The 15217-nt window shown below is 36.8% G+C and overlaps 1 protein-coding gene across 12 annotated transcripts in view; it reads right to left on the bottom strand.

The window, feature by feature from the left end:
- Positions 1-2363: 2363 nt before the first annotated feature.
- Positions 2364-15217, bottom strand: part of PUS10 (pseudouridine synthase 10) — a 76989-nt gene continuing 64135 nt past the window's right edge. For 9 of the 12 annotated variants that reach the window (XM_081593075.1, XM_081593078.1, XM_081593074.1 and 6 more), the window contains 4 exons: positions 14120-14237; positions 9241-9383; positions 6356-6455; positions 2364-4331 (listed from right to left, as the gene is read on the bottom strand). In XM_081593075.1, coding sequence (XP_081449201.1) covers positions 4293-4331; positions 6356-6455; positions 9241-9383; positions 14120-14237 — 400 coding nt within the window. In that variant the 3' untranslated portion in view covers positions 2364-4292. Of the gene's footprint in view, positions 4332-6355; positions 6463-9240; positions 9384-14119; positions 14238-15217 lie in introns of all 12 variants that reach the window. The other 3 variants (XR_014082862.1, XR_014082861.1, XR_014082863.1) reach the window with 2 other exon arrangements.

Below are 15217 nucleotides of genomic sequence, written 5' to 3'. Positions count from 1 at the left end.
ATTTATCAAGGGGAATGATCTATTAAGTAAAATGTTAAGGCTAATGAGGGCCAGATTTCTGTCAGAAAGGAACTGCAAATACAGAAAGGGAGAAAACTAGAAGAAGGTTGGAATTGGAAGTACTGGTATAAGCTCATAGTGTGTGCAGGTAAATCTATAGGTAGGTGTGTGTGCACACATGCGCTCCATGAGAGGGCTTGGGAGCAGCAATGCCACAGTAGCAGTGGGCACACCTGCCACAGTAGCAGTGGGCACACCTAGTACCTAGATCTTTTTTCCATCATTTTCCATGAAAAGGAACCAGTTCTTCTTAGAGAAATGGCCATTTCAGGGCTGCAGATGAAATACAAGATAAGCCTGGAATGTCTTTGTATTAGAAAGTAAGGACATGCTTTAGGAATGATGGGGGTATGTCAGAAGGACAAAGGAGCCAGCTTGAAGGGGTATCCACTGGCCAAGTCAACATTTAGAAATAAAAATAAATGTCAGTAACGTTATAAACCATCAAATAAAATAGGAAGCCATGAATCCCCAAGAAGGATGTGGATTCAGTGTAATGCCAACCAGAAAATGTAAAAGGAATGGTGGAATTAGAAAATCATTTGACAATCATTGTGATTGGTTCTGGTGAAAGTCTTCAATAAATGCTAAAAACTAGTGAATGAAAAGTTTGATGGTCTCCCTACAAGATACTTATTAAAGGGGAAAAAAGGGCTAACTGAAAAATTGGAGGAGTTTGGCACACATCACCTTCATTAACTGATCCAAGACCAGTCACCAGTAACTACAGGTATCAAATCATGTGACATCTGAGAATATGTAAGATGGTAATCTCCCATTTGTGGGTATTCTTGCTAGAAAGGTGCAAGCTAAACCTAATTTTAAGGGAGAAACTAGAAGAAGGTTGGAGTTGGAAATACTGGTATAAACTCAGTTTTCAGTATGAGTTTTCAGTTTGTTTCAGGCAAGCCCAAACGAGAAATAGTCAACAAAATAGCCTGAAATCCTCAAAAACGTTAAAGTAATGAAAATCAAGGAAAGACAAATTGTATCAGATTGGTGAAGATTAAAGAAACTTAATTAAATGCAGAGTATCATTCCTGACTATGAAGGACATAGTTGGGACAACTGGTGAAACTTGAGCTGGGTTTGTGGATTAATTTATAGTAGTATTAGTGGGACTTCCCTGGTGGTCCAGTGGCTAAGACTCCCATGCTCCCAAAACAGAGGCTCGGGTTCAATCCCTGGTCAGGGAACTAGATCCCACATGCTGCAACTAAGAGTTTGCACGCCACAACTAAAGATCCCACATCTTGGAACTATGGATCTCACGTGTGGCAACTAAAAAGATACTGCATGCTGCAACTAAGACCCAGTGCAGGCAAATAAATATATAAATAATAAAAGTTTAAAAAAATAGTAATATTAGTGTTAATTTCCTGATTTTGATAGTTACATTGTGATGAAGTAGAAGAATGTCCTTGTTTGTTGGAATTTGTCCTTATTTGTAGGAATTACACACCTAGTGTATTTGAGGTGATACATTTCAGGAAAAAACAGTCTTTGTACTATTTCAAAATGAAACAAATTGAAAAATGTTATAAAATATATTTTCTCTAAAATAATAAAGGCTATCATTTAAAAAAAAATCAACTCAGGAAAGCTTAATCGAAGTTCATTTTCTTATATGGAGTTAAATATCAAAGAACAGAATCCCATAGGAAAAGATCTATTTAAATAAGATGCTTTTTATAGAAATAGAAATTTAACTTCAAAATTGATTTCACATAACATGTAAATGAAACCACTTATCTTACTTGGGAAATTTTTCATTTTACCAATTTTTTTTTTTTTCACTTTTCCAGCTATTCAGTGTTTTTCTTAAATGAAACAAGACTGTATTTGGGACAAAGAGATACTTAAAGTACAAAGGGCCCTTTCTCTTAAGTGTTACTAAAAAAACAAAAACAAAAAACAAAAATTTAAACAAGTTGTAGGAGAAGATCACAAAACTAATTTAAAAATATTTTTATATAGGCAAAATACGATATTGTACTCTTATTAATGTTTTCAGTTCTAATTAAACAAAGACCTACATTAATTTTCAACAACCTGTCTCATAAATAGTTGGAATAAGTATATACAGCTAATGTTTCCTCTTGAAATTTTATATAATCCCAGTATAATAAGTATAATAAGTCTTTTAATAACTGCTAAGGAGAGTCTTAATTCTTCCATTTGCAGATCTACTAAATTCAAAGCTGAGCCAAGAAGAAACCTACAAAAGACTATTTCTCAAATTACTTAAATCTTTCTTGTGGCAAAATTTCCCTAGAAACTGAGAAACATTCACACAAAAGTTCTTACATTTTTGCCACAAGTTTATTTCTATTATCCCTTTCTCATTTTCTGGCATTGAGAACAATGAAAAAGTTATTTGCTGTTACCAGGTGGCTCAGTGGTAAAGAATTTGCCTGCCAAGCAAGGGACCTGGGTTCGATCCCTGGGTTGTGAAGTTCCCCTGGAGAAGGGACCCATTTCAGTATTCTGGCCTGGAGAATTCCATGGACAGCCATGGGGTCACAAAGAGTCGGACATGACTGAGTGACTTTCACTTTCATTCACATATGAACTTTTTCATGTCAGTTAAAGCATTTTCCTGATTCCTAAGGTTAATGATACAACTTAGTATCTCTGAAGCATGTTTTTCTGTTTTTTTATTTGTCTTTGTTGCTGTGAGTGGTCTTTCTCTAGTTGCAGTGAGTAGGGGCTACTCTTCATTGCAGTGCATGGGCTTCTCATAGCAGTGGCATCTCTTGTTGCAGAGCACAGGTTCTAGGCTCTTGGGCTTCAGTAGTTGTGGCTCACAGGCTCAGCAGTTGTGGCATATGGGCTAGTTGTTCCGTGACATGTGGGATCTTCCCGAACCAGGGGTTGAACCCATGTCTGCTGCATTGGCAAAAGGATTCTCATCCACTGTACCACCAGGGTAGTTCTAAAGCATGTTTAATGTAGAGATGGGAAACTGAGTAATCCATACTATCCAAGTCACACGTGTTCCAAAATAAGTTCAGAAAGTTGAACCATGGTGATGGAAATTGCACTTATATCTGAAATTTTAATGAGACTCCTTTCTGAAACTTTTCTCTCAATGATCCATCCATTTTCTTTAGGTTGTGCTTATTTAATAATTTTCCTTTTCAGAGTACCAACTGATGATTAACTAATTAACAAATGGTAATCATATGAGCTCACATGAAATTTACTTGGGCTATTTTTTTGTAAGCTTGATTTGGTATCTAAATTCCAAAAGTCAGTTCTCATGGTTATGTACATTAAAATGACATTCTAGGTGCCTCCTTCATATAGCAGGTGCTCAATAATAAGGTTTTTTAGAAAGGACCCTAGAGACCAGGAAACTTCAGTTCTAGTCCCAGATATGGAACTTTAGATGAATTTTAGATAAATCAGTTAACTTCTATTCTTTGGTTTTCATATTTATAAAGTGGAGATGATAATACTCTATCTACCTGATGAAGATGTTTGCAATTAGATAATATATTGAAGCACTCTGGAATAATATCAGCTTACCTTTGTTTAGCAAGTCAGTTTTTCAGAATCTTATCCCTGGGATTAAAGTCATTGAAGGCACTTGTGTCTCCTCATTTAAAAGTCTCTTACAATTCCTAAGGTGTTACTTCCTCTCCCCCAGGAAACATACTGACAATTCTAGATTGTCAGAATAGTAACTTGGAGTCATTAAGATTTTGACAAATCATACCAAAACAGTACTTCTATTGGTAATAGCTTGCTTGAAGCTTAGTGGGAAAAATATGATGTCAGATTTTCATTTGATATCCTAGAATATTAGAAGGATACTGTGCTGCATAAATCTAGAGGTAACTTTTATCAAGATCATTTAAAAAATTTAAAACATGATTTTAACTATCTTATGGAAGGAAATTTTGCTGAAAGAAATTACAGCTTCTCAGATTATCAGAGAATGTATCCTGTTTTTGTAACTCTCTAAATGAATGGTTTCATTATTCATAATTTAGCTTGTTGGGGGTTGGAGAAAAATCATAAGACATCCTTAGAATAATTCAACACAAATTATACACATAGATAGATCCTGAGATGTTACAACAAATTTAAAAATATATAGATCAACATGATCCAAATGATTTCCAAGACACTGTTATGGTGGGTAAAAACAGCCATTTTACAGTGTATGCTGGATGGACGTCCATGCTGAGCTGGAAAAACCTACTCTTTGTTTCCAAATCCGAAAGCTAGTCATCCAGAGCAGGGGGCCAATCAACATCTACAGACTAGAAAGAAGAAAACAAGTCATTAACACATTATTGTTCTAGTAAGCATTTACTGGTAATGCTGTATATATTTAATAGTTTTAATATAATGCAACAGAGGAAACTGCATTGGAAGAAAACAGCCATAGAACATCACAATTTAACACTCTAAAATCCATTCTAGGACTTGGGGTTCTTGGACCTGAGGTCTCTTCCTGAATTCACTGAGTATTTGGTTACTCAGCCAGTTATTAATCGTACTTTTTGATCAAAACAAGTTTAGAGTGTATTTATAAACAAATCAAGAGTATATTTAAATTTTTTAAATGTTATTTATGGGAAAATGAATGAATGCAGGGGGCAATACCAACTTTCCCTCAAAAGTCTCAGCAACTTTTAGTCTTCATTTTCCCATCCTGCATTTAACAGTACTACATTTAAAGCAGTCTTTATACTTACAATGTTTGTAACTTAGCAACTAAATGTGAAATAAATCATTATAAAAGATCACCTGAAACTAGAAAAGGATTAGAAATTTTTGCACTCACATCAATAGAATTTTTGTTTCTTTTAAAATTGAATTTATCTATCTCCACTCATCCTGGTTTTGCTTTTCTAGAACAAAACCTTGATCTTTAAGTTATAATGGAATTACAGTAGCAGACTATTGGTCTCCACATAAAACATCATGTCCCAGGCATTAGAAGTATGAAATTGCACTTTGCCTTAACTACCTAGAGGGCCTAATTTAGAAGTTAAAACAAACAAACAAAAAAACTACAAAAAGCAAACAACAACAAAACTACCATGCCCACATTGTTTTTTAAGACCTAAAGTGTAAAATCTGAAATGACTTACTTACTAAAAATTATTTTTTTAAGTTAATCTATAAGTCAATACAAGACTTGGGAACTTTTATTAGAAAAGCCCAAGTAAGTATTGTGTGTATGTGTATCTTTTACAAATGCCAAGAAATACTTTGGTTTCATTTCAGAGAGTAGCCATAAACCAAACACCTATATATGTATTTATGGGTGTTTTTTCAAGCCTGAAAACCAAACATTACTGATCACAATATCCTGTATGTGTTGAGGGCAGGGGAAAGTAGGCATATTTATTGGGTTTTTAAAGTTCTACAGGTGATTGCAGTGGACAGTCAAGGCTGAGAAACTCTGGCCTTTGGCTCTTCGATACTCCTAAGCTATCCTAAGAATTAAGGTCCAAGAAGATGAATGCATTTGGAATTTTCTTTAGGAGAAGACTGTCTTCCTGAAAATGACAATCTTACTAAGAAGATTCCCTGCACCCCTCAAGGTGCTATCACTGGTTATTCCACAGAAGGTGTATAAAATCTAACCCAAAAGAACTCAAGGGAAGTGCTGGTAAGGTAATAATGCTCCAGTGATCATTTGATTACCATGGCTGTTTTCACACCAGGTAATTATACCCACTTCTTTTCATTTATACTGAGATGATTCCCAAGTGCAAAAATTCCCTCCCCCCCTTTTTCTTTGTGGGCTGGGGGGCTGTTTTTAATCAGATATTTACCAAGGTGTACAACTTGTGACTCAATACCTACTGGTGCTCAAATGAGGAAAATATTTATGGAGAATTTCCTGAAAGATCCATTCATTCCATCCTTGTAGTTAAGAATGTAATCTGATTTCAATTCAGATGATATGAACGGAGAATTTCTTTTATACCATATCATAGAAGCCTTATGGGACTGCTTTTATTTATAACCATTGACTCATCCCATTTTCTATCCCTACTTGTTTCTGAGTAGGCTGTCTTAAATTCTCTACAAGAGAGTCCAAAGGATATGTGAAGGGCACTGAAAACTTTCTTTCCTTGTGTGGTTCAAGCGTCTCATGTCATATGTAAAGCACAGTTAGTCAATTAGCTATATATTTATAAGGATCATAAACGAGACCAATTTCAAATATCTGTTAAAGTGAACAGTACCATTTGGCTTAGTGCTGCAAGAGCATAATGTTGGCTGAATTCAGTGTGTAAACAAGCATTTCCACAATAAAATGGTTTACCTCAACATCCAGCTCAAGAATGTCTGCAGTCACATCCATCAGAGAGCCAATGTTTGGCTTGGTTCTTCCAAAGTCTCCATGTACAAACTCTTTAATGTAGCTGAGGTCTGTTTAAGGATAAAATGAAGATAGTCGTGTAATACCAACTGTTAGGTGAGATTTGACAGGTTGGAGGGGAAATGACAAACAAAAGCAGAAATGCAACAGAAGGGAGTTTATTTCTGAGCCATAATTGGGACATATATCTTAGAAAATATAGCTATGGCAATAAATAAGCTATGGCAAACTGATTCCTACCAGTCTGGGAGCCAAGACTGGGGCCTAAAGGCCTATGTTTACACCAAACTTACCAAGAGTCATGACTTTTCTTTTGGCTCATCTCCAGCCGCCAAAGTTTGAATATGGATTTTTAAAATTAACTGTAGTTCAATGCTTTAAAAAAAGAACTTCAGCTATTTTCTTTTTTGCCACAAATTCTATTTTGTCATCTTTTTTGGTCTCATTGTTTTTTAGTAATGACAGCAGATATCTGCCAAATGGTAGGTTTTCACAGGGTCACTCACAGTGACATTATTGATGGCTTCTCTTGTAACATGACCCAGTGACACAATAGCAATAGGATGGGAGACAATGTACTTATTTAGACTTAATGAAGGTCCTTCAGAAGGATTCTGTATTCTAGTTGTTTGCAATTCTTGCATGGTTAGCAGTAGAACTAATTCTTTTGTGTGTGTATTTTTCTTATAGATTTTCAAAGACATTCCAAAGTCAATGACTAATCCTAGAATTATTCAGATTACCTTAACACTCCTTACACAGAACTCTACTATAATCTTAACTGTATTTTACCTGAGAGATATGTTTTTGCCAGCATTAAGTGAACACTCATTTAGCAGTAGAACTAATTCTTTTGTGTGTGTATTTTTCTTATAGATTTTCAAAGACATTCCAAAGTCAATGACTAATCCTAGAATTATTCAGATTACCTTAACACTCCTTACACAGAACTCTACTATAATCTTAACTGTATTTTACCTGAGAGATATGTTTTTGCCAGCATTAAGTGAACACTCATTTAGCCTATGTTATCTATAAACCAGCACTTAGTATAAAAATTTAATATAATTTGAATATAAAAGTTTCTCAGATGATAAATATAAAATTAAAACCATAATATGATGATATTAAGTCTTCCTCACTTACTGATAATTTGTTCACTGTACTTTCACCAAATATTTTGACTCAAACATAAAGTATATAGTTATCTAGTTAACTGTCTTCTTTGCTAAATTCATAATTGCTCAACTGTCCCTTTTCACTCACCTCTTTACAGAGTGCTACTTCTGAGTAGCAATAATGAGGGAGGATGAGAAAAAGTCCCAGAATAACCAATTAAAAGGTCCATAATGGTTTTTATTCATAGCCAGAGGGATGAAGTATAAGTCAAATGAACTAGTTTAGTATACTGAGCAATATATGAGAAAAATTCACAAAATTCTGTGAATTATGGAATCTAAAGTTTTACCATGTAATAGTCTTCCTTGGCTAATGCCTTAGACTGGTTCTAAAAGTATGTTAGTGAGATTGAAAAGACATTGGCTTCTCCATAAGACCACTGCATTTCTTCTTAGCACATCAAAACAGACGCTAAAATTAGGTGAAAAGGTATGTCTTTTATATCTGTGATTTCTCTGAAATTCCACCCACATTCCATCTACAATAAGCAAATGTGCTCCATGTACCCTGGTCTAAACAGGTCATCACTTGATTGAAACTACAAAAATTAGGAGATTTTTGGAGTAAATAACCTGTACCTATTACAGCTTGGTCAGTCCTGGGGTGGAGTAGGGAAAGAGAAAGGGAGAGAAGATTGATGGAAAGGCGAGGCAGACTAATAACAGAAAGACAGTAAGGATGCTATTTGGTAATTAAAACTTGACATATTTCCCCCCTGTTATTATATCCAATAAGTTATGTCATGAGTTTTATACCAATTAGAAGGTTTCATACTTCATGCTATTCAGTCACAAAATAGCATCAAACCAAGAAACAAACAAAAACTTGGAGCACTTCTGAAAAATAAACTAAAACTAAGACAAAGGCAGTTCCCTGATATATTTTAACCCAGCAACTAAGATCTGATACAAGGACTTCCCTGGTGGCTCAGATGGTAAAGCGTCTGCCTATAATGTGGGAGACCTGGGTTTGATCCCTGGGTTTAGGAAGATCCCCTGGAGAAGGAAATGGCAACCCACTCCGGTACTCTTGCCTGGAAAATCCCACGGATGGAGGAGCCTGGTAGGCTATAATCCATGGGGTTGCAAAGAGTTGGACACGACTGAGTGACTTCACTCACTCACTCACTCAAGATCTGATACAAAACCACACAAAGCAGGGTAGGTTACAAACAAATGATTTAAACTGGGACTATTCTTTTGTTCTGGGCCAGTGGCCAGATAACATGAAGGTCTGCATGTGAAGTGGGGCCACTCCCATCCACCACCCCTGTTTAATCATCTGGGGCAGAATGCTGAAAGGACCTAAATGTGGTCATGAATATGTGGCCTGCAAAATATGTAAAGGTATGGATCAATCAAAAGTGTTCCCTGAACACTTACTATGCCCTCAGTACCTCAGCATTGTGTAAGACACTACATATTTTAAGGTTCACATTGAATTGGCTGCTGCCTCGTGATTTACAATGTCATTTTGAAAAACACAAATTTAATAGGTCAAAATACCTCAGATAGAAAAAAAAGATTCTTCTCCAACCCAAACCTTTCCTGAACAGTTTCAAGATAAGGTTGAACCTCTTTCCTAGGGTAGCATGAATTCTCCCAATAGGATTCTGGCAGGCTTAGTGCTACACAAGGGTGAAAGGATACGTTCCAGCTTGAGTCTTCAGGTAGAGGCGGAAGTGGTGCTCGTCCACATAGCATGTCTCCATGGAGTGAATGATGCGAGTTCTCACAGCCAGGGGCCTCCGGTGAAGGACCCGTAAAGGTGTTTTCTGGTCAATCTTTAAGTCCTAGAGAAGGATATGAGAACCATGTTTCAGCTTTCCTGCCCAGTGAAGCCTGTCTTAGCATCTCCTTTGTCATCCATGGCTCACTATAGATGTTTTCTTAAGGATCCCATCTATTACTATCAGGATAGAAACTAATACTGTAATAAATTGTATTCTCTAAGGTTCAAACTTTGTGGGACTTCCTATAATCTAGTCTACAATTACTTATCTTCTGGGCCCCAGTACACCATTTAAAAACAAACGAAGTATCATTGATTTGAAGGAAACGATACCCAAGGTCTCTTTTACTCTAATATTGACAAATTGATTGGACCCTGGAGTGTTATCCTGCCCATTAAACACAGATCTTCTAGAAGATAATGTTCTTACTTTTTTCCCCCTAACCCAGCAGAGTGACCTAACAGTGAGAATTTCATACTGAGGTGACAAATGGTGTTTATAGAAGATGGACATCAGCATCACTTGTGTGCCTGGGCAGTGTCCATGTTGTAGGGATAATAATGTACCTATTCACAGGGTTATTTCTTTTTGTTCCACAAAAGGAAATATCTGAAAAATTAACAGCTGCATCACTGTCTAGGGTGGTGTTTCAGAATAATAATTACAAGTAAACCAGAACCTCTCAATATTTGTCAGCCCAGTTCAAGTCACTTGAGAATTACATTGCATGTTTTCTTTATAGCTCAGCTTTTTAGGGACAAAGACTTGGTTTTCTCACAATTAAAGATGTCCTTTTATGTCACAAGATATAAATAAAGAAATACAGGTTAATATTGTAAAAGGCCAACTAATTCCCAGTTTTAAAAATAGCTACTGGGCATAACCAGCAATGTAGGTTCACAAGAACTTTGAATCCTCTGCAATTTCTTGTTGGAACAACTCCTTCCTGATTTATGTGATTAGTAAGTGCCTGAAGCCATGCTGAGAAAAGAAAGATTTCTGTCTGGCCTCTCCTCTATCAAGTTCTCCACCAAGAAAGAAGAGCAGGTTCTGACAAAGACTACACTTGAAATGGTATGACTGCTTTCTTTTATCAGAGCAGTGAGTCAATGGCTCCTCCTAACTTGTGGGTTTTACGATTCTGTAATTCTTTGATTTTAGAAGCACTTTGTTCAGATGAGATAAGTTGTCTCCATAAGGTATAACGTTACTCTGGTCAAAAAGACCAAGAAAAAAAAAAAAAAGGACAAGGCTGAATTATTATAGAATCTATAAAGATATGGTCTCCACTTTAGGGCATAGAATCAGCTGGGCTTTAAAGGTATGACTAGGTGAGGTGTGCCCTTCCCCTGTTTCCTTTACAACGAGTCATTCCTGAGACTCTGACCCAGGAGCAGGCAATGGAGTTAAAACTGAGCCAGAAGACATACCACCGCTTCCAACACAACACTCAGACAGACACACACTCGTGTGTCTTTTTGGTTTTTTAGTAAACAAAATGAAACCATTTCATTTACTCCAACACTGTGCTCTGCTTCCCCATACTGCTGAATTTTTCAGAAACACACATAAACATTCACAAGTGATTTTTTCCTTACAACTAGCTTGCCCTAGACTTTCCTGGCGGTCCAGTGGTTGAGAATCTGCCTGCCAATGCAGGGGACATGGGTTTGATACCTGGTCTGGGAAGATTCCACATGCCACAGAGCAGCTGGGCCTGTGACACAACTACTGAGCCCAAGCTCTAGAGCCTGTGCTCCACAACAGAAGAGGCCACCACAATGAGAAACCCGTGCACCTCAACTAGAGAGAGAGCCCATTTGCATCATGAAGGTCAAGCGCAGCCAAAACACACACACACAAAACTAGATAGCCCTTCAAAAAACAGGAGACAAATGACTTTTTTTCAGAATGGGGCAGTGATCAGCTTTTATATTTTTGATGCCAATAGGAATATCTGAAAAACGTTTTAACCCTAGCACTTTAAGAAAATGATTAGATGTCAGTTAGTTATCATCAGTCCACTTGGGCTGTGGTCTATTAAAATAGACCTTTTCACTACTGAGTGTGTACCTTTAACAATCATCTCTCAGCATTATTTCTGAATTAGCTCTATGGCTACTTCCAAACTGTCAATCTATTGTTAAAATGGGTTTCTATTTTCCCCACAGCATTCTAAATGATATGTACACATGTCATGGAGTAGAGGCTTAGAAATTTGTTTCACAATCTTAAAGAAATCTGTCTTAGTATAACTATCATTGTAAAGACTCTCAATAATAGAGCCAAAAGCCAAAGGGCCTTAGGTATGGAATCACAGAAGCCAAGAAGTGGAGGGCCCACTGGGGATCATCTAGTCCACCCATCATTTTATAGATGAACTTCTCTCAGTAGGTGAATGACATGTATGTTTTCACCAAAATACTCATTATTAAAATAAACAGCATTCTGCACCTTGCTTTTTCCCCCCAATGTTATGGGTGTTCCTACAAGTCATAGATGTAGACCTACCTCTATCTTTTTTTCCCCAACAGTTTTAAACATATATAAATACAACAACACAAATTAAATGGGATCACATGTTGTTTTAGTTTTTTTTAAACAGTTGCATAATATTCCAACATGTTCTACCGTTTCCTTATCAAAGGAAATTTACTTTGTTTACAGTTTTGTTGATTTTCTCACTCTGAACAAAGTCAACAAACATCCTTGTGCACATATCCTTATACACTGAAGTTTTATTTCTTCAGGACAGATTGCCAATAGGGGAAGTACTGGGTAGACCATTAAATTTTTTATTTTCACAGTCACTGCCACATTGTTTTCCAAAAGGCTAAAACACTTATATTTCTATTGAAAATAGAGGTAACAAGCCTTCTCCCTCCAACCAACAGGCATTCTTAGCCTCAGAAGAATAAAGCAATGTCTTAATGTTACTTCCTGCAATTGTTACTGCCTGCAATGTGGGAGACCTGGGTTCAATCCCTGGGTTGGGAAGATCCCCTGGAGAAGGAAATGGCAACCAACTCCAGTACTCTTGCCTGGAGAATCCCATGGACGGAGGAGCCTGGTGGGCTACAGTCTGTGGGGTTGCAAAGAGTCAAACACGACTGAGCGATTTCACTTTCTTCTTTCTTTCTATTGTTACTTCAGTCTAGAGGTGAAGTATCTTTTCAAATGATTCTTGGCCATTTGGAGTTGCCATTTTTTCAGCTGTCTGTTCAAATAATCTGTCCAGTTTTCTCTATTGGGTATTTGTGTTTTTCATAAGTATAAATCCTATTTATGGTATTTCTTTTGCCATACATTTTTTTTGTATAGAGTCATACATATGTGTATACATAACCACACACTTACGTGTGTGTCTAAATCACAATGTATCATCCTCTATATATTCTTTTATTATTATTTTTTAAAATTTACTTATTTTTGGCTGTGCTGGGTCTTCATTGCCACATATGGGCTTTCTCTAGTTGTGGCGTGCAGGGGCTACTCTCTAGTTGCGGTGTGCAGGCTTCTATTTGCTGTGGCTTCTCTTGTTTTAGACCACGGCTCTAGACTGTGCGGGCTCAGTAGTTGTAGCACACAGGCACAGCTGCCCCATGGCATATGGAAACTTCCCAGGCCAGGGATCAAACCCGTGCCCCTGCATTGACAGGCAGATTCCCAACCACTGGACCACTACAGAAGTCCTTTATATTCTTACAGCGTGGCTTTTTTTTCCCCTTTAGTATTCATCAGGAACATTTCCCTTTGTCAATGAATATTCATCTTCCATAAAATTTCTAACATCTGGTTAGTAATAGTCCATCATACCAGATAAGCCATAAGATTAAACCAGTCCCCTCTAGATTTTTACAAAATATTGCCCATTTAAACAATGTTGTGATAACTACATATTTGTGCCCATTTATGCTCATTCATTGCACGTGAAAGTGAGTTATCTTTATAGGAAGAGGTGGAGGCAGGTGGGAAGAAATACTCAAACGAACATGCAGATCCTCAAGAGCAACATCCTCATGTGAAGGAAAATCTAGCATGTGCCAAAACATTTGTGCCCTACATATATCACCCTGACATACTTATTTACAATATGTTTTATCTGTGCAGTTAATCTGAGCACCAATTCTATTAGATAAATTCTGTTTTGTATTTCCTTTCTGCAGATGGTCAAATAAAATAATAGAATTGTTGAGTGTTTTCTATATGCCAGATCCTATAATAAGGGCTTTATATGACTAAACCTGTTTAATTCTTCTAACTAATTTTATCGATGAAGAAACTGAAACACAAAGAAGCTAAGCAACTCATCCAAAGTCATACAACCAAGAAATGCAGAACCAAGATTTGTATCCAGGTGATCTGTTCTTGGAGTCAGACTCCTAATCAATAGCAACACTGCCTCTCAGACAGGTTAGATGAATTACTCAGTCATTTAAGGAGTAAATGGCAAAGCCAGAATTTAGAACCAGGTTTCATAGTCCCCTTGTGGCTCAGTGGTAAAGAACCTGCCTGCCAATGCAGGACACGTGGGTTCCATCCCTGGGTCGGGAAGATCCCCTGGAGAAGGAAAAGCAACCCTCTCCAGTATTCTTGCCTGGGAAATGCAATGGACAGAGGAGCCTGGCAGGCTATAGTCCAAGGGGTTGCAAAAGAGTTGGACATGATTTAGCAACTAAACAACAGCAACAACTGAAGAGTCCCCAAAGCCAGTGTGCTATGACTTGGTAATAAATGAGAACACAAAAGACTCTTATAGGCAGTAGAAAAATAAAAGAATTAGAGCACTGAACTACCTTTATGTCATCTAGGAATTCAATGTCCTTCCTCTGTATTGCTTTATTTGTCCATATTAAGGCACTATAGGTCTTGGTCTTCTCTTCTTCACCTTCTTTCATATGTCCTATTGCCTCTCTAAACAAAAACAATAAAAGAAAGTTTGTCTGAGTTTATAAAATACAGATAAGCCTTGCCCCAAACTTCTCTTTCTTTAAAAATAGCTTTAGTGAGATATAATTTACATACAATTCCCCTGTTTAACTGAACGAGTCAGTGATTTTTAGTATGCTTACAGAGCTGTGCAGCAATTACCACAGTCTAATTTTAGAATATTTTAATCACCCCAGAAGAGAAACTCCACACCCACTGCAATCACTTCTCATTCCCCATTTCCCCCAGCCATTGGCAACCACTAGTTGACTTTATATCTCTATAAACGTTCCTACTCTGAACATTTTATATAAAATGTGAATACTGTAAAATGTACAATATGTGGTATTTGATGTCTGGCTTCTTTTACTTCATAATGTTTTTAAGGTTCATCCATGTTGCCACATGTATCAGTACTTCAAAGTAAAGTACTGATATTTTACCACTGATTTTCCACTGTATGGATATACTATTTTGTTTATCCATAGACATTTTAGTGGTTTCTACTTTTTTGCTATTGTCAGTAATGTGACTATAAGCATTCATGCAGAAGTCTCTGTGTGGATGTACATTTTCACTTCTCATGGGTATATAGCTAGAAGTGGAACTACTGGGTCATATGGTTACTCTATATTTAACCTTTTGAGAAACTGCCAAATTGCTTTCCCAAGTGGTACTAGTTACAATTCCACAGCAATGTATAAGGGATCCAATTTCTCCACATTCTTGCCAATACTTGGTGTTTTCTGTCTTTTTTGTTAAGTGGGATCTCATTGTGGTTTTGATTTGCATTTCCCTAATGACTAATAATGCTGAACACTTTTTCATGTATTCACTGGCTATTTGTATATCCTCTTTGGAGAAATGTGCACTTAACATTCTCTCCATTTTTAATTGAGTTGTTTTCTTATTATTGAGTTGCAGGAGTTCTTTATATATTCTGGATACAAATCCCTTATCAGATA

The sequence above is a fragment of the Giraffa tippelskirchi genome, chromosome 4 (assembly GCF_054371585.1).
Source record: "Giraffa tippelskirchi isolate mGirTip1 chromosome 4, T2T-mGirTip1v1.2.pri, whole genome shotgun sequence".
NCBI lineage: Eukaryota > Metazoa > Chordata > Mammalia > Artiodactyla > Giraffidae > Giraffa > Giraffa tippelskirchi.
This window is presented reverse-complemented; position numbering and strand designations above follow the sequence as displayed.